General features: G+C 39.2%; 1 protein-coding gene across 3 annotated transcripts in view; it reads left to right on the forward strand.

Annotated features, from left to right (window-relative positions):
* Positions 1–23,098, forward strand: part of UVRAG (UV radiation resistance associated) — a 336,478-nt gene that overhangs the window by 244,393 nt on the left and 68,987 nt on the right. For all 3 annotated transcript variants that reach the window (XM_050756161.1, XM_050756159.1, XM_050756160.1), the window contains exon 13: positions 15,538–15,616. In XM_050756161.1, coding sequence (XP_050612118.1) covers positions 15,538–15,616 — 79 coding nt within the window. The remainder of the gene's footprint in view (positions 1–15,537; positions 15,617–23,098) is intronic.

Consider the following 23,098-nt stretch of genomic DNA (forward strand, 5'->3'; position numbering starts at 1 on the left):
AGGCTGAGGTAAACAGCCTAGATGACTCAGCGGGATTGGGGCGCAAGTGCACAGTACCATATCTTATATAATCATAGCCATGTAGACACAGCATAGAGAAGCTCCCTACCTGGCTCTCAGCAGCTATTGTTTGTGTAGTGTATAAATGTAACACTAACCCTGTGAAGAGGCTGCTGAATAAAGCCATGTCTCATCTACCTGCTGTCTCTTGAGTGTTCTTCCAGCTCCGGGCCCCACATCCACCCACTCCCCTCAGCCCTCAGCTGGGGTTGGAACCTGACCCTGAGCATGACAGTGGATTTTTCAAAAACTTTCCAAATATTCTACCCACTTTTATTTATTTAAGCCTCAAAAGCAATAATGTATATCCATACAATATCGTTAATAGGACTATGGAAGTTACATGAATGAGATCTACAGTTATTGGCATTGACAATCTTTGCTTTTTTGACTTAACTCTAAACATAAAATGTAGATTTGATGGTTTTCAGAGTGCCAGCTTATCAAATCAGTTGGTAAATTTGGCAGTGATTTGGTATATGAACATCTGATTTGTGGAGAGAAGAAATCCCCTAGTTTTTAATAGGAATCTTGAATGAAATGAAATTTACAAATAATACAGCTTTACAAAATGGGGTTATTACTTGACGGAGAGCATAGAATAGAATAAAAAGCAGAGGCTTAGGAGTCAGACAGGCATGGGTTGGAAGTAGCTCCACCACTTCTGCTTCACCCATACATTCACCCCTCCCTCCATTCCACAAATGAATGTGTTCCAGACACAGGGCTCTTGGAGCTGGGATACAGCATCAGTAAGACTTCGGCTCATAGTTCACTTTCCTTCAGAAGATTCAAGGAATAAACAAGCAACTACAATACAGTGTCAAAGGTACCCTGTTAGGGATTGTACAGGGTTCTGTGAAGACACATAGGGAGAAATAATTCAAACTCGGGGCAGGGTTGAAGTGGATTGGAGACGGGTGGCTGTTGTGGAGTGTTACGAAACACAGTGTGACCGTGGGCACTAAATTAACAGTGCTTGCTGGACAATTGCTAGGATTGTATAGATAAAGTATAATAAGTGCAATACCTGCTGTATAATAATATTCCATAAATGCAGTCCAGCATCAGCATCATTGTTATTGCTGTCATTTTATTGGTACTCACTGGCCTTTACTCTAATGGTAGAGGGCTCTACCTGCTATTAATCCATGGCAAACACCATTCTGTAATTTAGGATCTTCTCTCAACCAGATAATTTTCATTTTGAGCAGAACTCAAAGCATTTTCTAAAAATAAGAGTTGGTTGTCTAGGTATATTAAAACCAAGAAAGAAACAGTAGTAAGAACATACCTGAATCTTCTTCCATATTGATTCCTGTGTTTTGTTTTGTTTTGTTTTGTAATTCACAGAGCTATATGTTACTTAGACACTTCTCCTTCAATATTTAATTATTTAATATATTCATTTGTTTAATCATTCATTTGCAGATATTTGTTGAATACCCACTTTGAATAAGAATCTGAGCTTAACACCCATGTCCTCAAGGAAATTGTGTTTTAATTGAGGAAGACAGACATTTGTATAAACAGCTAAAATGTTGAGTAGAAAACGCCAGGTGCATAAGAATGCTTTTTGATTTCAGAAGGCAACAAAATGCATAAAATACGCTATCTCTCTTGAGACACTTACAAATAGGAGTGGAGGAAAAGAAAAGGGAAATCAAGCATACCATTATGAAAGGTAATAATAATAATTGAATGCCTACTGTATCCTACTAACTGTGCTGGGTCATAGATTTTTTTAAAATGCATTTTGTTGTGTAGATTTGAAGTTCAGTCATAGATTTTCTTGTTTAATTTTCACAGCAGTCCTGAAAGATTGCTATTATTAAACCTATTTTAGAGTTTTGGAAACAATTTCAGAGTAGCATGTTCTAGTTCACACCACAAGTAAATAACAAAGTTCTGCCCCTCTGACTGCAAAGCCTTAACTTACTGTACCTAAATAGCCCTTTTGCTTTTCTCCTCATCTCAAAATAGGTATCAGCACAAAAATTAAATACGCAATTTTTATATAAAGGATTGAGTACCTGTTATCAGCACTGTATAAGGAAGCGATTTATAGACAATATAGAATTAGATGTCCTCATACATTTAAGCAACCCCATATTATATGTACACATTGTGAAGTGCTGTCTTTAGATATTTTAGATGGTGAATAGTTTTTCTTCCAAATTTATATTCCAGATGGAAATATCTTCTGGCATTACCAAGTATTTATGCACCTTGCATGTGTAATTGTGGATTTGGTTTTTTTTTTTTTTTTTTTCCTTAACATTTACAGATTTTTGTGGGAAACAGGTGCTGTTAAATCCAGGCAAATGCAGGATGACTGTTAATGTTGTGGAATGTGATTTTGATTTGCTTGGCAGAATTTTTATTTTACGAAATTGACTATTAAAAAAAGACATGGTTTCCATCCTTTAATTTTACTCTGTTCACTGAAATTTGCCTGTGGACTGTTTTTCAACAGTTACAAAAAGGGTGTGGAAAAACTGGAAGGTTTCTATAAGGAAATTGATATTGAGTCCTTTAACAATTTCCACAGCCCTGCAACTTACCAAGCAAAAAAAAAAGCCGGGGGGGGGGGGGATTATTTTTAACCTTCTTACTAAAATTACCTGGAATTCGATTTCCCTGAAATTCCGTTCTCTTTTTAGTATAGCTCTGTCTAAAATATTGTATATAATATTGGCAAAGTGAATATTCTGATGTAAATCTTCTCATTACATGATTTCTCCTTTAAAAACTTTGGGGTGATATTTTATTTCCTGTTATATCAAATTTAACCTCTTTTGGTTGGCACATATGTCTCCCATTATATTTTCTCTCTCTTTTCTTCCCCCAAAGAAGGAGGAAAAAACAATCACTCCTCTTTTTGTTCTTCCATGAGGACTTTTAGGATGGAGATCAGCCCTTGGTCTGGAATGGTGTGTGTAGAGGGCCCTACCTAATCTGTCACATACCTTCCTATGCAACTTCAAAGTTGTCCCTTGCCATTCCTCCTTCAGCCCAGTCCTATTGGCCTTCTTGCCAATCCTTGACGCAGCATGTCTCCTCCTGCCACAGGCCTTTGCACAAGCTGCTTCCTCTAACCAGAACATTTCTTCCTTTAGCACCTACCCATCTCATTTATTAGGCTGATTATTTGAGCACTATCTGTCTAATTCACTGGACTCTAACCTCTTGTTTGTGTTTACCCAGTCTTATATCCCTACCACCTAACACCATACGTGGCACATAGTATGAGTTCACTGAAAATTTGTTGAATGAATAAACAGCATCCACAGTGGTTATTTTCCTTCCTCCCCCCCGTTATGACGAAAGAGTTGCCCTTGTCCCACCTGCTGTCTAAGGCAGACCCTTCTGTACTCTCACCTGTGTGGTAAGGAACCTATCCTCTTTCACCCCGGGACATGTTTCCTGCTGTGCCTCACCACATCCCTGCAGCTGCTGAGCTCCCCTCTCTCTATGCCAGGCTTCCCACCAGCTTCATTTCCTTACCTCTAGCCACTGCTGAACTCATACCAGTCAGCCTTCATCCCCTGCTACTTCAGTTAAACTTTCATTTACCATATTATCAGCACTACCTACCAATGAACCCACAGAATCAATCCAGTAGACGTTTTATTTTCAGATTGGCTTGACTTGTCTGCCCCACTTAACTGCTGATATCAAACTTCTTACATTAGTGTTTTTCTGAGTTTTTCTGGTGAGATACTTCTTGGTTTTCCTCATATCTTTTAACCAGTCCTTTTCTGGCTCCTTCTCCCCATCCTTCGTTCATATTCTCAAGGCTCTGAAGTGGTTCTCTTGTATACCATTTCTTTAGGCCATCTCATTCATACCTATGGCTTCGGTTTCCATCTAAAATGTTTATAATCCCTTATTTGATATTTTCAGCCCAAATTTTGTCACTTTATTTTATTTATAAATAATAAATATATTTAGTTTATATTATAGAGTATAAATATACTATAGAGAATATAGGTATAAATATATAGTATACAAGTGTATTATATTTATATATAATAAATATATAGCCAGGTGCTGTGGCTGACGCCTGTAATCCCAGCACTTTGGGAGAATCACCGAAGGTCAGGAGTTCAAGACCAGCCTGGCCAACATGGCAAAACCCCATCTCTACTAAAAATACAAAAATTAGCCAAGCGTGGTGGTGCATACCTGTAATCCCAGCTACTCGGGAGACTGAGGCAGGCAAATTGCCCCAACCCAGGAGGCAGAGGTTGCAGTGAGCCAAGATCATACCACTGCACTCCAGCCTGGGCGACAGAGTGAGACTGTCTCAAAACACACACATACACACACACACACACACACAAACAAATATGCACCTGCTCCTCCTCCTGTGTTTCCTGTCACAATTCACAGATACCGCCATCTGCCTCGTTTCTCAATCGAGAAATGAAAGGGTCGTCTTTGACTCCTCCGCTCTTTACCATTTTGTAACAATCAATCCATCACAAAATTCTTTTGGTTCTTCCCACAAATCTATTCACATATCTTCCTCTCTACTTCTGGAACCCTAACCAAAACTGTTACCATTTCTGGCCTGGAATTTTGCAATAACCTTCTATCCAGGTCCTGTTTCCCTTTATTTACCACACTGTAGCCAGTCTGGTCTTTAAAAAACATAAACCCCATCTTATTACACCCAAGCTTTAAAAAGTTATTATCCTCCCAGCTGGGCATGGTGGCTCACGCCTGTAATCCCAGAACTTTGGCCCAGGCAGGCGAATCATGAGGTCAGAAGATCGAGACCAGCCTGGCCAACATGGTGAAACCCCATCTCTACTAAAATACAAAAAATTAGCCAGGCATGGTGGCAGGCACCTGTAGTCCCAGCTACTCGGGAAGCTGAGGCAGGGGAATCACTTGAGCCTGGGATGCGGAGGTTGCAGTGAGCCAAGATCATGCCACTGCACTCCAGCCTCGCAACAGAGCAAGACTCCATCTCAAAAAAAAAAAAAAAAAAAAAGTTATCCTCTCATTTTCCTTAAGGATACAGTGTAGACTTGGTTTTCTTGTGGTTTATAAAACCTTGCATAGTCTGGTACCTGCTGACCTTACCAGCCTAATCTTATGGCACTCAACCCCTCACACTCTTTTTTTTACCCTAGCTCCTAGCTGTTTAATTTCACCCGTAATTTTATAAAAAGATGGCAATTCCATTCTGTCAGTTGCTTAGGTCCAAAACTTTGAAGTCATCCTTGACTCCTCTTCCTCTCACACCTCATACAAGATCTGTCACCAGATCATGTTGGCTCTGTCTTCAAAATAAGAGAATCCAGCCACTTCTCACCACCTCCACAGCCACCATCTTGGTTCAAACCGCTGTCTTCTCTTACCTAAAGTTTTGCGGTAGCCTCCCCTTGTTTCTTTTCTTGCTCCTCTGCAGTTTATCCTCACAGAGCAGCCGTTAAACCCTCCAGTGCTTCTCCTGTCATTCAGAGTAAAAACCGAAGTCCTTGCTGTGACCTCCAGGACCCTGCATGATGTAAACCGATCCCCTTGCTGACCTCATCTCCTGGTCCTTTTTCCCTCACTCTGCTCCAGGCACTCTGGTCTGCCTTCACTTCCTTGGATGTGAACATACCAGGCATTCCTGTCTCAAGGCCTTTTCACTTTTCATTTCACCTGCCTGGAACACTCTCCCCCAGATAGCTTCAAGACTTTCTCACTTCCTTCAGGTTTTTGTTCAGATGTAATCTTCTCATTGAACCTCCTCTCATTTGTCATGTCTTTCCCACTGAAATGTAAGCTTCATGAGGACAGGAATTTTTTTTGTTGTTTTGTTCACTGTGTTAGCTCAGCACCTAGAACAGTGCCTACCACAAGGTGATGATGCAGTAACTATTGCTAAACGAGTGAATTAAGAATAGTATTTGCTTTATTTGTCCAATGCTCATTAGAGTCTTTGGTATAAAATAAGTAAATCATCTATTGATTGAATCAGTTCTTTTACACTAATTTCAAGTGCTCTTTCATCTTCTCTCCTTCAAATTTCTGACCTTTACTTTCTTCAAAACTAGTTTTAAATTTTCCACCTATAGGAAGCTGCCTACGATTAATCCTGTCGCTCAGACTGGAGTGCAGTGGTGTGATCTCGGCTCACTGCAACCTTCATCTCCTGGGTTCAAGTGATCCTCCCACCTTAGCCTCCCGAGTAGCTGGGATTACAGGCATACACCGTCATGCCTGGCTAATTCTTGTATTTTTAGTAGAGACAAGATTTTGCCATGCTACACAAGCTGGTCTCAAACTCCTGGGCTCAAAGGATCCACATGTCTTGGTCCCCCAAAGTGCTGAGATTACAGGCATGAGCCACCGTGCCCAGGCTGTTTTTCTCCTATTATTTGCCATTAGCTAAACCTTTTTTTTGGTTTATTTATATTGTATCCCAAGATTGTATTATGAAAATGTCTAAACATACAGAAAAGTTGAAAGAATCTTAATAGTGGACACCCACACACCCACCACCTAGATTCTGCGGTTACTTTCACTGTACCTGTGTTATTGTATCTTTCCATTTATCCATCTGTTTATGTATTATATCAACCTACTTATTTCCATGAATCTTAAAGTAAGTTTCAGATATCAGTAGACTTCCCCCCAATGCTTCATCATGCATATGATTAATCAGAGCTCAATATTTGTTTATGATTCTTCTTCTTTTGAGGTAAAAGTTATATATAATGAAATATACACTTTTTTTTTTTTTTTTTGAGAAGGAGTCTCACTCTGTCACCCAGGCTGGAGTGCAGTGGCATGATCTCGGCTCACTGCAAGCTCCGCCTCTCAGGTTCACGCCATTCTCCTGCCTCAGCCTCCTGAGTAGCTGGGACTACAGGCACCCACCACCACGCCTGGCTAATTTTTTGTATTTTTAGTAGAGACGGGATTTCATCGTTTTAGCCAGGAGGGTCTCGATCTCCTGACCCTCGTGATCTGCCCACCTCAGCCTCCCAAAGTGCTGGTATTACAGGCGTGAGCCACCGCACCCGGCCAGAAATATACAAATCTTAAATGAACTATTCTCAGTTCCATCAAATACATATGCATCTGTACAGTCCAGCCCTTGTCAAGATACAGATCATTGACTCTCCCCTGAAACTTCCCTCTCTCTGCCCTCTCTCTTTTTTGTAGTTTTGTATTTGTATTTGTATTCCCTCTCTCTTTTTTCTAGTGAATCACTGTCTTTCCCAGTCCCCTACTTAACTATTGTTTAACCATAAGCATGCAGTATGAACTTATTGTAGGTTCTTTCATCCTCAACACTTAGGTGGTTTTCAGTTTTTGGCTATTATGAGTAAAGTTGCTGTGAACATTTTTGTACATGGTATTTTTTTGGGCAAATGTTTTCATATATCTTGGGTAAATACTCAGGAACAGAATTGCTACATCATAGGATAAGTGTATGTTTAGTTTTATAAGTAACTGCCAGACCTTTTTCCATAGAGTGTAATGTACATCTTATACTCCCACTCAACAATATATAAGAGTTCTGGTTGCTCCACATCTTAAGTCTCTTAATCTGGAGGTTCTCTCCTTCTTTATTTTTCCTTGCAATTTTTTCCTTGTTGTGTAAGTTAAACTTACTCTGCAGATCTCTGTAAAGTTCCTCACATTTTGGATTTTGCTGATTGTATTAACATGTGTATCTTTCCCCTGTGTTAGCTATAAACTGGAGATAAAAACTTAGATGATCATACTGAGTTTTCTTGGCAAGAATACTTCATAGGTGTTACTGATGCTTCCTTTTGTATCACATTTGGAAGCACATTATGTCCAATTATCTCTTTTTTGTGTGTAATGTTAAAATTGATTAGTACCCCTGGCCACTCTTAGTCTAATCTGCCTTCAGTAATCTTTCTGAGGAAGGATTTTAGATTGAGTGACATGCAGTGGTCTCTCTAGGGGTGATTCTGATCAAAGGCCAGAATGACAAGAAAGTGTCAGCTCTGGGAAGACTTCAGGAGCAAACACTTAAAAAACAGAGAATAGCAAGTTAAAAAGTCCCAAAGTAGGAAACAAGCTTGGCATGTTCAGGGAACAGAAAGAAAACCAGCATGACTTGAGCATAGCGAGTGCCAAGGAGAATGACATGAGGTAGAAGTGGCTTTAGCCACATAAGGCCCTGTGGGCTACCCTGTGTGGTTTAAATTTTATTTCCAGTGCAGTGGAAAATCTTTTGATGGTTCTAAGTAGGAGACTGTGCCACGATCAGATTTGATTTTTCAAAGATCAGTTGGCTGTGGGAAAGAGGGAGAAAATGTCCATTGTTAATCATGCTTTTCATAGATTATAACTTTAGCCCGAAGCAATGGATATCTGTTACTTTCTGTGTTACTTTAAATTCATTATGATGTTTAAAATGAGATATCACTTACGGGGGAAGGTTAAATGGCCCTTAGAGTAAAGTTATTAATCCAAAGAAAGATGGAAACTTAAACAATAGATTTCAGTCGTTAAGTATTAAATGATAAATGGAAATGGAAATATTCTTTTAAAATGGCTTATTTTTTAAAGAGTACATTTTGGGCTGGTTAATAAATGTGACTTTTTAACATGGAAACAGATGCTCAAATATTTTCAGTCCCCAGTGTAACCCCCACAGCCAGCCATTTCCATCTCACATACCTATGGCCTGCCTTATACTTTCACTGCATTACCATCAACAGTTAAAACTTCAGTGACACTATACAACATAGCAGAAAAATGTGAGGTTTTTTTTTTTCCCCCCTCTTTAGTCTTGGCAGAGTAAAACATAGTCCTTTTTACTCTACCAGGTGCTTTACTTTGGCCATAATAATTTAGTATGGGTCTATAGTCTTTGGTCACTTCCCTTACTCGATCATAGGGGAAAAATAGGGGCAGATTGCATGCTGCTGGCATTTTACATTAACTCTTTTTTCATAGGTTTTTTTTTGTTGTTATTGTTGCCCTGGAGAACTTGAATGAGGCTCGTGTTTTTTTTGTTGTTGTTGTTTTGTTAATTGCTTCTTTAAAGTGCATGTACCCTTAAGACTTACCATAGCCAACCAAGAACTGGTTGCTCCTGATAGATAGTAGGTCGTCCCACCAGTTACACAGACTGGTATTCCACAGGAGGAGCCCAGTAGGTATTCATGTTATAATCTATCCCCATTTCTGAACCCCTAAGCATACCAGAGTTAACTCACAATTTACTATAGTTGTTGTAGGGGGGACTTTTTGGGAAAATAAACATTGAAAATGTCTTTTAAAATGAGTTTTAGGTCCGGGCATGGTCACTCATGCCTGTAATCTTAACACTTTGGGAGGTCTAAGTGGGAGGATTGCTTGAGCCCAGGAGTTCAAGACCAGCCTGGGCAACATAGTGACACCTTGTCTGTATCCCCCTGTGCAAAAAATTAGTCAGGTGTGGTGGTGCACACCTGCCGTCCCAGCTACTTGGGAGACAGAGGCCGGAGTATCACTTGTGCCCGGGAGGTCAGAGGCTGCAGTGAGTAATGATTGTGCCACTGCACTCCAGCCTGGGCGATAGAGCAAGATCCTATCTCAAAAAAAAAAAAAAAAGAATTTTATTGGTTTTGGCAGATACCCTGATTTAATTTTGGTTACTTCTTTAAATGTGATGTAGCCCTCAAATAAAGCATGAGGCACCAAGAACAAGAATTGTGCACATGTGAATGTGAATCATGAAGTGTGGGAAAATTAATGCACTACCACTAGAACATGAAATAAATGAATATGGAAACAACTACGAATCGATCTCTAGGCATTAAATAGGCAACAGGAAGGTCAAAGGAGAATCGTTGAGTCCTGGAGCGGTCAAGGGCAATTTAAAAAGGAATGTGTGGCGGGGCGCGGTGGCTCACCCCTGTAATCCCAGCACTTTGGGAGGCCAAGGTGGGCGGATCACGAGGTCAAGAGATCAAGACCATCCTGACCAACATGCTGAAACCCTGTCTCTACTGAAAATATAAAAATTAACTGGGCGTGATGGCACGCAACTGTAGTCCCAGCTACTCGGGAGGCTGAGGCAGAAGAATTGTTTGAATCCGGGAGGCGGAGGTTGCAGTGAGCCAAGATCGCGCCACTGCACTCCAGCCTGCCAATAGAGCAAGACTCCGTCTTAAAAAATAAAATAAAATAAAATAAAAGTAAAAATAAATGCGACAACTTAAACTAGATCTTATGAAGGATGGAATAGTGTTTAGATAGGAAAGCAAGAAAGATGGACACTTTCGAGAACTAAGTAAAGGCAGAGAAAGAAAAGTGAACTTGATGTGTTTGTGACACTGTGAGGAAACCTCTTGAGCAAAAGGTGACAGATCAATGGGGCAGATGGGTCAGATCACTTAGGCCTTGAAAGGTAGGCAGAGGAGTTGAAATTTAAAACAATAACTGATTATGAAGCAGGGCTGAGAAGTGACATAAGAGGTCTTCCTTAAGAGAAAATAATAACTTATATTTGTGTCATGCTTTGCAGTTGCAGTGTACTTTCTCAATCTTGAGGTGTTGTATCCTCACAAGATACTTGTGAAGAAGGCAGGAAAGATGATAGTTTCTCCACTTCACAGCTTAAGAACTTAGCATTAAACTAGTTATGATTTACCCAAGTTCATATAACAACTAAGTATGTAATGGAGCTGAGACTGGAAAAACTGTGTCTTTTCTGTCGTAATTCAGTTTTTAAAAACGTAGTAGACTTCCTAAAATCAATCTGACAGTGATATGGAGCATGAACTGGCATTAAGGATTCTGGCTAGGTAGTAAGCAAATTGATAAGAGCTTAGAACAATGACTCTCAACTGGAGGCAGTTTGAACCCCTTTCCCCACCCACCCAGGCAACACTGGGCAATGTCTAGAGACATTTTTGGTTATCACAGCTGGGAGTCCAGTGCTATTGGCTTTTAGTGAGTAGAGGATAGAGATGCTGACCCTGCTAAACATCCTGCAGTATATAGGACAGCACCCCACAACAAAGAATTATCCAGAGTGGCAGCAGGAATGGAGAATGTTACAGAGTTGAAATGACTTGTCAGCTTGGTGAAGCACTGCATATGTAAAAGGCAAATCAGGTGGGTAAAGTACTTTACGTACAAGTAATTGACAGAGAAAAGTTGTAATGGCAAACTAGTGTGGACAGGAGAAAGTATACTGAGTTTGAGGTAAAGTCATGGCCTCAGAATATATTGAGTCCATGTTGTCACATTTTGTATAAATACTAATGACAGAAGTAATATGTATGATTTAAAAATTTGAATTAACTATAGCCATGTCCTCATCCCCAGTTGCCATCAAAGAACTCAATCTGGATGTGAGGCTCTGAAGGTGAAGACAAGAAACTATCAGCAGCTTGGAGTCCTTTGTAAAAATGTCTGAGTTGGTGGGGAGAGGGTAGTGTTTATAATAGTTGTATCTTTTATAAATATTTAAAGTTTGAAAATCAGTTTCTTGTCACAGTTTTTTTCAAGTTGTGTGTGATATATTTTTCATGAGTTAACGTCTCTAGGTGTATATATATATTATATATACACAAACATATTTACATATATGTCTGTATATTTATGTATATAAATTTACATGTGTGTGTATATATGTATATATACACATATATTTACATATATGTGTGTGTACACACACACACACACACATATATATATTAAAAAAATTAGTAAAAAAGAAAAATCCTGCTCAGGCTCAGCCTGTGCATATGAATTTCTTGTTTTGGTACTTCACTTTCCAAATTTCAGTCGGTCTACTTTGCAACCTTAGCTGCTACCTGTCATGATGACTCTTTGGCATTAGAGTCTCAAATCTTTCTTGGTTCCCGAAGGAAAAAATGAAATTATATTCAGTATGTTTAGTTTCACGTATTCAGAATTATAGAATTCGCTTTGGTTCTCCCTGCTTGAAGCCATGCAGAAAAAAAAATGAATTATTTTTCTCTCTGAAAGTCCTTCATTTGTTTTCCCTGAGACTTGTATCCTCCAGGACAAACACCTTTGGTTCCTTCAACAATTTCTCTCAATACTGACTCCTGTTCCCCTAATCATCCTGGGTTTGCTTCTCTAAAGCATTCAGAGGCAATAGAGAGAATACTGAATTTATTATTGAAGACCTAATACTGAGGCCATGTCTCTTCCACTTACTACTTAGGGGACCAAGGCAAATCATTTTATTTTAAATAACAATAATACTGACTGCTTCATATTTCACTGCATGCTTTTTATAGTCAAATGAGATTGTTATAAATGTTCTCTAGAAACGTAACCTTTAAGTAAGGATACAAGTGTTCTTCTGTCTGTTTGTAAAATACTTTCACTCCCAGAACTGAGCATAGGTCTCTCAGTACAGTCTAACCTAGTGCAAAGTAGTAATCACTATCACGTTCCCCAGCCGAGCTGCTCCTCTTCTGTTACCACAGCCTGGGATCACAGTAGCTTTTTTGGTAGTCATCGCGTAATTCTTAACTCATACTGAAATTGTTCCGTACTAAAGAGTTCCAAATCGTTTTCACAAATAATCTTTTTTAAAAAAATTCAACAAATGTTTATTGAGTTCTGCTAGTAGCAGTGCTTAGACACTTCACAGAGAGGCAAAGAGGAACAAAATAAAATCGGTTTCTGCCCTCTTGGAGCCTACAGTATCATAAGGGAGACACACATTAACCAAGTAATCACACAGTGAGTGTAAATTTACAATCTGAGACAGACTGGAAAAAGAAAGGGTTGCAAACTGACCTAAGCCAATTTGATAGTTCACAATGATATGAGTATTTACAGTAGATAAAGGTGGGCTCTGATAATTAAGATTGGAGGTCTGCAGTTCTCCCCACTAACCTCTTCACCAGCTGGTGTTAGTTACAGTGACAGTAAGGCTCAGATGGAATTCTGTCACACATGTAATCTTATTTATTGCTTTCTAATTCCTTGATTTTTCTATTTATAGAAAGAGTCACAAGGTATGGTTCAGTTAAGGCCATGTGAAGACAGTAGAGTCAGTGAATTTTCTATGTGGAAATTTAATTTAATTTGAAAATAATATTAGCCATTTTAATTGAATATAATAATAAATTGCGTTGAATCTTCATAGGAAATACATGGTTCATCCTTCAGTTATTTAATGTAATATTCCTTTAATGAGTCCCCTTTGCGATGTTATGGACCTACTTCTGGTTGTACTTTAATGGCCACATTCTTATCTAAAGCTTCTATAGCTTGCTAACGTAATTCTCCAATATAAGATTTGTATCTTATGTTCTGATAACAGGTTTTGCCCTTTAAAATGGGTGTTTTTCAAGATTGATAGATCTATAAATCCATGTACTTTTGCAAAGTAAGATGAATGCATGATAGTTATAAGCTATTTTACTCTTCAACTTCAAGTGACCTAAGAATTTGAAAGCAATATAAAATGTAAATTCTGTCTTAATATTTGATCTGTCTTTGCATTGCCTTATTTGAACCATACCTTGTGGCTTTTTGTATAAATAAGTCCCACTGAAGTCATAATAAAGTCAAATGTTGTGAAATCAATTTTTTAGGAATGTTGAAGCTTGGTTTTCAACGTATGCTGATCTCAATTTACTCTTCTAACATACGAAACAGTTTCTAGATATATACCTTGAAAATGGAGATAGCTATGGGTTTGGAGAGCTGTTCAGATAGTCTACATCTGAAGCTTATAGAATAACGGCTAGACAGCAAAGAGGTTTAGGACTGTAGTAGATTTTCTCTAAAGTGCCCCTGTTGGGTATTTGCAAATATGTTGTTTCTTTGCAGGCTACCCCATCTGAATTTGAATGATTCCCAGACATCTTGCAAAAACCTGGTGTTGCACTTTGCTTATCCTGAATTTGCTATGCTGCCATTTTTATGCATCTCAATTTGAGGCCAAACCACATGTCCTAGTTTATTTTTTACTGTTTCAATTAAATATAAAGCTCTGTCTTCTTAATGGGTGTGTGAAGCATTTAGTGTTCCTTTAGTAGAGAATAAATACAGTTCATGACCTTGCTCACTCCCCAGCGCTTATAATTTTATAGTGTAACAAATTTGCCTTTGGATACTATATAGCCAGCAACTCCTGAGAATTTAATATAAAGCCCTTAAATTCTATTTCCTTTATTTTATTTCCTCTAGAAAATAATGTCCTTTAGGCTTTATGGAATGTATCTTTTCCTCAGACAATTAAAAGACAATTGAAATTAAGACTAGTAATTGTCACCTGCCATTCATTTCAATAAGATTATTTTATTCTTGAGAATAATTGTATATCGCAGAAGGAAGATGAAGTTTTCTTCTTGACCCTAAATAGTTATTGATCTGTTTGTAAAGAAATCTGTATCAGATGCTAAAACTTTTGCTTGATCTTGAGAATCAGAAAACAATGACTAGACTATAGGTGTGCTCTAACCTTCTTCATTTGCAAGTATAAAGAAGGGGAATAGTGAGGGGAGTTACTCTCTAAAATAACTCATTATCTTTATGAAGATCCAGATCGCATGCCTTTGTTGCTCCAGTGAGGCAGGTTAACATGGAAAGTCCTGTATGAGAGGCTTGTGGCTCGAGCACATTGCCTTAGAGAAGTTGCATCCAAATAGCCATCCCTGTAAATATGAGTGAATATTTTAATGAATTTTGGCTCATATTGGCACTGTTGATTTCACTGGTCACCTTAAAAGAAACAGAAATCTTGCTGGGCGCGGTGGCTCACGCCTGTAATCCCAGCACTTTGGGAGGCCGAGACGGGCGGATCACAAGGTCAGGAGATCGAGACCATCCTGGCTAACACGGTGAAACCCCATCTCTACTAAAAATACAAAAAATTAGCCGGGCAGGGTAGCGGGCGCCTGTAGTCCCAGCTACTCGGGAGGCTGAGGCAGGAGAATGGCATGAACCCGGGAGGCGGAGCTTGCAGTGAGCTGAGATCCGGCCACTGCACTCCAGCCTGGATAACAGAGCTAGCCTGGGTGACAGAGCAAAGACTCCATCTCAAAAAAAAAAAAGAATAAAAAGACACAGAAATCTTATATATTGCTTCTAAGTCTGATTTTTTTTTTCTTTCCTAATCTTCCTCTCCCATTTAGTAGAAGTTGAGATGTCAGTTTCAAGATATTAGAGGGAAAAATTTCTGGGATCTTAATCTTAGCTAAGGTGGCAAGTTTATGATATGTAAATAGGAACCAGTGGCCTCAACTCCTTGGAGTGGATTGGTCACTTTCTTAAACATTAGTTCCTTGTTCTGTGACCTATTCACTTCTTCTTTTGAAAGAAAGCAGCTGTTATTCTGACTTAATTAATATTATGAAGATGTCAGTAGATTGCAATGACTATAACTAGGTGACTTAGTCCAGTTCAGATGTTTATACTGTATCTAAGAAATTTTAGCCTCTGTCGACAACTTGGAGGTTGTATTTACTCAGCTTTGGAAAATATCTGATCCTTCTTTACCTTTCTTAGGTTTCCACTGTATCCAAAAGGAGGGGAGAAGTTGCAATTTGATTATGGTGTCTATCTTCTGAACAAAAATATAGCCCAGGTAAGTCTCTGTTCTTCACTTATCTCCTACTTCCATGCATAGCCTCTTTCCTTAGATTGCTAGCCCTTTTTCTTTATAAACATGCACTGCAGTTGACCCTTTTATTTAACCAGTTACATTAGTAATACACAGTTCTTCTTTTGACCACATTTTTTTTCTGTGCCCTTAAAATGACTACAGGGAAGCAATGAATACAAATTGGAATCCTCTTACTAAACTCTGAATCTCTTTCTGTGTTTTTACTTGCTGGTAGACTACACTTCGATGTGTGGGCTTCATCATCTCTTGCCTCTGCAGCTTGACCAATTGTAATTTTCTTTTCTTAGGCTATTTCTAGGGACTCAGTTTGCATTGTTGTTTCTGGAGTAAAAGTTCAGTGCCTATGCAAGTACTTCATGGTATCCTCACTTTGTTATTCAGGGCCCAAAGGAAAAGACCAAGCACATGGCCTTTCCAGTCTGTCTTGGATGTTTGTGGCACTCTCAACATCACGTCAGTTAGGATCCCACCTAAATAATGTCTTTCCGTATGCCATAGTAAGACTATCAGATGCCTAGGTTTGTGTTTTCCTGAAAGAAATATGTAGCATTTCTTTAGCACTTCTGGCCCTACTTCAAGATGTAGGCATTCCATAAGTTTTCTTATTATAAAGGAAGACTAACTTCCTTTGTTTTTGATTTGTTTTTGCTTCTGTTTTTGAGTCAGAGTCTTGCTCTGTCGTCCAAGCTGTAGTGCAGTGGCATGATCTTGGCTCACTGCAACCTCCACCTCCCAGATTCAAGCGATTCTTCTGCCTCAGCCTCCCAAGTAGCTGGGATTACAGGTGCGTGCCACCACGCCTGGCTAATTTTTTGTATTTTTAGTAGAGATGGGGTTTCACCATGTTGTCCAGGCTGGTCTCAATATCCTGACCTCGTGATCTGCCCACCCCGGCCTCCCAAAGTGTTGGGATTACAGGCATGAGCCACCGCGCCCGGCCTGTTTATTTTTATAAATAATGAGTGTTTTGTTTTGTTTTCATTGGACATCCTTCCAATTGGAATATCACATGGATGAGTGTCCACAATTTGGCTGTTATTTAAAGACGTTGTGAGCTATATCCTCAGATCTTTTGGTTTAACAGAAGTAATAAGATTTGCGATGCTTTTGTTTTTATGAGCCTTTTTTGTTTTTGTTTGTTTTTATGCATGTGTTTATCCACATGAATCTAAAGACTTGCTGAACATTCCCTTTCTAATCAGTCTAGAATTATTCCTCTATGTAGTATCATCTGCCACTCTTCCCCTCAACCAACCTCAGTTTAATGGTGGGGATTGTTTTAATTTGTTTTTTATTAAGATTGTTGTCCTTTTCTGAAATTGGGTCAGATTTCTGGATTGCATTCCTCAATTTATCGTTTGCTTCACCCTTCACACTCATTGTCCTCTCAACCATACTGCTGTTACTGTTACTTCCACTCCAGCTCCAGGAAAGCAGCCCTCTGACAGTCTCTGGCCCATGACTTACCTTTCCATGTGCTGTTCTTCCCACAACTGATACTTGCCCACTCTCCATTTTTGGCAGACAGGTATTTCAGTCAAAGAATCAGGGCTTTCATTCCAAGGCTGCCTAGCTCCCCCTCTGCTGATCACAGTTCTGTCATACCTTGGAAAAGGCAATGCTTAAACAGAACTGGTCAGAAGTGCTCAGACTGAGGCCAGGTGTGGTGCCTCATGCCTGTAATCCCAGTACTTTGGGAGGCCGAGGTGGGTGGATCGCCTGTGGCCAGGAGATGGAGACCAGCCTGGGCAACATGGCAAAACCCCATCTCTACTAAAAAATACAAAAATTAGCCAGGTGTGGTGACATGTGCCTATAATCCCAGCTACTCAGGAGGCTGAGGCATGAGAATCTCTTGAACCCGGGAGGCAGAAGTTGCAGTGAGCTGAGATCGTGCCATTGCACTTCCAGCCTGGGTGACAGAGCAAGACTCTGTCTCAAAAAAAAAAAAAAAAAACAAAAACAAAGTGCACAGACTAAGACTGCACTAAGGAAGAAGTAAATTAGAGAGCCCCTCCAGCGATCAGCGATGTCAGCCGTGGTGGAAAGAGCACGTAGATACTACAGGATCCAGAGTTTGAGAGTAAAATTGGCATCATTTAGTAGAACTAAGTTCTGATTTGAGTTCAGAACATCTCTTCTTGCCCTATTTTCTCTGTCTTGCTCTAGGCACATAGGTCCTAAGGTCAGAAGGCTGTTGGAAGCTTCCTGGTGAAACTTAATCCTGCTGAAATGCCTGTATTTCTCCATATATCCCAACTTCAAACATACACACAATATGCATATGTGTATAGACATACACACATATGCACAAACACACTTCTTTCTTCTCAAGGGCCCCAAAGGATGGTATGACAAAGGATGATATAAAGTGTTGCTAAGAATACCACAGCTTGCTTTGAGAGCAAGACCAAGATGGAGGCGATGTGCAGGGGAAAACTTAGCAAAGTCAGCCCTCCTCATCAGACTCTCAACTCTCGGACCTGTTTGGTCCCCACTTCCCAAGAGGCCTCTGAGTTTATTATTAACCGAACCAAGGCCACAAGTATGCTGACCTAGTTTTACTCATCTAAGAAATGGATTGCTTGTAGTAATTGTGTATCCTCCCCAACTTTATATATGCTCTTTGAAAATTGAGAGAGAGAGAGAGAGAGAACAATCAATAGGTTAACTACTCTGAATCCATAGGGGAGCAAGCAAGTATCTTCCTGTCTGGGTTTTCTTTTTTGAATCACACTAGAGGCAGTTTTAAAAGGAGGGTACAGTAAACTTCTTAAAAACTGGCTTTTTTATATTTCAAAATGTTTTCAGGAAGCTCTTTAAGCAGTTAGAAACTTTTAGAACAGTTGTGACCTTTCAGTGTTTTTGCCTCAGCTCTGTCTGTTCTGTCTCTCGCTGTTTCTCGGGGAAGCTTCCATTTTGTCTTTGACCTTACTCCCATCACTTTTTCACATTTCGATTTGTAACAAATGAAAGAACCATTAATTGTTATGGCTCCTAACCAAGCATTATAGCAATCAGATATTTCCAGCTTTTGAAGGTTTGTTTTTATAGACATGTAGACTAATACATGTTGTCAAAGGGGAGTTTGTCTTCTCAGCCAGTCTCATATGTACCCCATCTCTCAAGATGTGAACAAATCATACTATTAAAATGGCCTCACCTCAGTAATTTATAAGCCACATTAGTGGAGGTGGATGAAAGCATTGGCATGTGTTAAAGTGCCAGAGAAAAAGGAGTGAAGTCATTTAATACTGCATCCATAACTTGGTTGAGGATTTGAATAGTCAATAGGACCTTTCATCACAACCAGAAGTCGTAGTAAAATCACTTTTTTGGTAGAGGAAATGACAGAATTTAGTAATATTTGTTACTTCAGTATTTGGGATCAGTCCAGCCCAAGTTTTGAAAGCACAAGCTTAGAGAGACAGGCCTTCAAGTAGAAATCCTCAAGTGTTGTTTGAAGAGCTGAGAGCGCTGGTAAGGCCTGCTTGCGCTCTTCATGTCACTGCTGTCTGAAGGTGTGTGTGTGTGTGCTGGATTAAGTACTAAGAGTGAGTGAAGCAAAATGCCTCGTTTTCAGCACCATTTATTAATATTTGTCAAATGCCAGCCTCTTCAGTTGGAAATAGCCTTCCTTGTTGGCTACCATGTAACGCTATAGGAATGGGCCTGTCAAAATTCAGGTGCAGTATAATTGACGTTGACTTTAAAAACCGGATCCTGCCATAATTTCAGTTAGTTCGTGAGTACATTATATTAGAATTTGTGTAGAGAACAGAAATTTGCTTTTAATTCTCAGAGCATAAAAATTGCATGTAAAACGAAAATTGTAATACTTTTATCTTACATTTGTGAAGAGCCTTATAGTTTGTAAAGTACATGCCTTATAGTTTGTAAAGTACATTCACATGATCCCTATCATCACCCTGCAAAGTAAAAAGGGCAGATACTATTAAATGGATTTGAGGACAGCTTGGCTTTTGACATTTGTCCCTCCAGTGTCATATCACATGATTTGATAGGTGTGGCAGAGATCCCCTTACTTCTGTAAACTTCGTTTTTCTGTATATTTCCATCCTAAAAGTGCACCAAATCAAAGAAGACGACATTCCCAGATAGAAAAGGAAGCAAATATTTTTTGAGAATGGAGACAAAAACTATTTTGCATATCATATTTCCATTAGCAAGCACAATGCCAGAAACATTATAAATTCTAAAGAAATTAATAATGAATGGTGATATAGCACCATCACACAAGAAACTAAGACTTAGAAAAGTTAAGTGACTTTAATGAATTTTAAAAATTGTGATACACACACACATGCACACACACAGAAATGGAATATTATTCAGCCTCTGAAAAGGATATACTGCCATTTGTAACAACACAGATGAACCTGGAGGACATTATACTAAGTGAAATAAGCCAGACACCGAAAGACAAAGACTGTGTGATCTCAATCGTATGCAGAATCTTAAATGTAAAGGTTGAATAACTAGTAACAGAGAGTAGGATGGTGATTCAGTGGGAGGGAGGGAAGGAAATACGAAGAAGCAGGCTAAAGGGTATGCAAATTTGCAGTTAGATAGGCTGCATAAGTCTGGAGATGTAATATACAGAATGAGGATTATAGTAATAGTGTATCATGTACTGAAAATTTGTCAAGAGGGTAGATTTCTGCAGTTTTTATCACACACACCCATGAATATGTTAATTTGTTTGACTGCTGTAATCATTTCACTATGTATATGTATATCAAAACATCATATATACCTTAAAACATGTTGTACCCCTTAGATACAATATAAAATTTTTTAAAGTTAGGTGACTTGCTTAAAATTCATTAGTTTATTCAACAGTATTTGTTGAGCACTTACTGTGTGCTGTGTACACTGAGTTAGGTTGCAGGAGGTAGAGCAGTGAATAAGATACACAAGATCCCTGATCCCTGCCTTGCTAATATGCTAGACACAAAAGAACAAATATTGTAGCATTCCATTTATATAAGTATCTCCAAAAAGCAAACTCATGGAGTCAGAAAGCCACATTAGACGGCTGGGGGAATAGGAGAGCTATTGCTTAATGATTACAAAGTTTCTGTTGGGGTGATGAAAAAGTTTTGGAAACAGATGGTGACAACAGTTATATAACGTTGTGTATGTAATTAATGCCACTGAATTTTACACTTAAAAATGGTTTAAATGGCAAATTTGAACTGTACACTTTAAATGGGTGAGTTGTATGTTATATGAATCATATCTCAATAAAGCTGTTTTAATAAAAGAAAAAGAAAGATCCCTGCCTCATGAAGCTTGTAACCTGATGGGAAGAGACATACAATAAACAGAGAAAGTCATTTTAGATTGCGATAAGTGCTGTGATGGAAATTAATTAGGTGATATAATAGAAAATAACTGGAAAAGGACCTACTTTAGATTAAGTTGTCAAATAAGCCTTATTGAGGAAGTGACTGTTGAGCTTAGACATGAATGATGACAAGCAACCAGCCATGCAACCAGCTAGGGAACAGAAAGTTCCTGAAGGTGATGGGAATAGCAAGGGCAAAGGCCCTGAGGTAGGAAAGAGCTATGTTGAGGTAACAGATGGAGGGCTGATGTTGTGGCAGGATTGTAGTAATTGAGGGGCAGAGGTAGCCAGGGAGCATAGCATATAAAACCTCAGAGACCACAGCAGTTTCCTAAATTATTTTAAATACAAAGGGAAACCATTGAGTGAATGATGTAAGCAGGAAAGTGGCATGATTTGATTTGTTTTCTCCCAAAGATCATTCTAGCTACTACTTTTTTTGGCCCCACCCACCCACCTCCACATTCTAGCTACTTTAATGGATTGCAGGGAACTAGAGTTGAAGCAGAGTTACCAGTTAGAAGGCTACTTCAGAAGACCAGATTAGGGGTGATGGTGGTTTGGATCAGGATGGTAGGGGTAGAGATGGAGAGAAGTGAGCAGATTTGAAATATATTATGGGACATGAACTAGTGGACTGAATGTGGGAGATGAGGAAAAAAGGAACGTCAAGAATGACTCCTAGGTTTTGTGTATGAGCAACTCCTTGGATGATAATGCCATTTATTGAGATGGGGAAGGATCCAGGCGATGGGAGCGGGGCAACCAAAAGATCTTCTTTGCAAATGTTAAGTTTGAGTTACCTATTAGAAATCCAAGTAGACAACAGGATATATAAGTCTGGAGCTCAGGATTGGAGGTCAGTACAAGGTATAGAAATTTGGGACTCATCAACATAAAGATGGTATTTCAATCCAGGGAACTAGATGAGATTACCCAGGGAGAGAACGCAGAGTTGAGAAGAGAGGGAGACAGATACAGACACACACCTACAGTGGGATTTAGCCCTGGGAAATTACATTTAGAAGTTGAGTAGCGGAGGAAGAACCAGCAAAAACTGAGAGGAATGGACAGTGAGGTAGGGAGAAAATGGAGAGAGAGTAGTGATTTGGGAACTAAGAGGAGTAAATTTCTGAATAGAAGAAGTCATCAGTATGTCGAGTTATGGGTTTATCACTGGAGATGACTGTGGGATTAAGGGAAGTTTCTTTTTGTTCTTTTTTCTTTTAATTGGTTTGTTTTGTGGGAATCTGGAATGGTTTGTTTGCTTTGTTTCTGAAGATGGCAGGTATCAAGACATATTTATGCTGATGAGAGTGAGCCTTTGCTCTTGCCACTTGTCCCAAATTACCTTTTTCAAATGCATGAAGGATGGTGGGTTCTGGGTAAGGAAGAGAACAGGGAAAAAGTCCAGCTCTTTATTTATCTTATAAAAGGAAGACTTTTGATAGGTATGATGTAAATGTGTAGTTCTCACCACAACTCCCACCATACTGTGAATATATCTTTGATGTGAAGATGAATTGACCATCTGTACAGGCACTGAATTAGTTTAACTTTTGGATAAAGTGAAGAGAGCGATACTGAAACTAAATAATTTTCTTCTAGATTGTTGGTACTGAGCCTTTAGTAGACTTTCTGAGTAGTTTCACATGAGTGTGCCAACTGTACAGAATTTAAGTGACAGATTCCTTTTTCTCCTAGATCAGCGGTGTAATCAGTCCCTGGTTCCTTGGGGATCCCCAACGCCCTCAGTAGGTCTGGGAGGGTGGAAGTATTTTCATAATAATACTAAGACATTTTTGCCTGTTTCACTGTGTTGACATTTACATGATGGTGGGTAAAACTGCTGGCCACTTAGAACAAATCAAGGCAGAGAAACTAAACTCGGCTAGCAGTATTTGTCTTCTGTAAGACTGTGTACTCATAGTTTATATATATTTTTAAAACAGGGTTCAATTAAGAATGTCCTTAATGGCTGGGCGCGGTGGCTCACGCCTGTAATCCCAGCACTTTGGGAGGCCGAGGCGGGTGGATCACAAGGTCAGGAGATCGAGACCATCCTGGCTAAC

This window comes from Macaca thibetana, chromosome 14, assembly GCF_024542745.1.
Source record: "Macaca thibetana thibetana isolate TM-01 chromosome 14, ASM2454274v1, whole genome shotgun sequence".
Lineage (NCBI taxonomy): Eukaryota > Metazoa > Chordata > Mammalia > Primates > Cercopithecidae > Macaca > Macaca thibetana.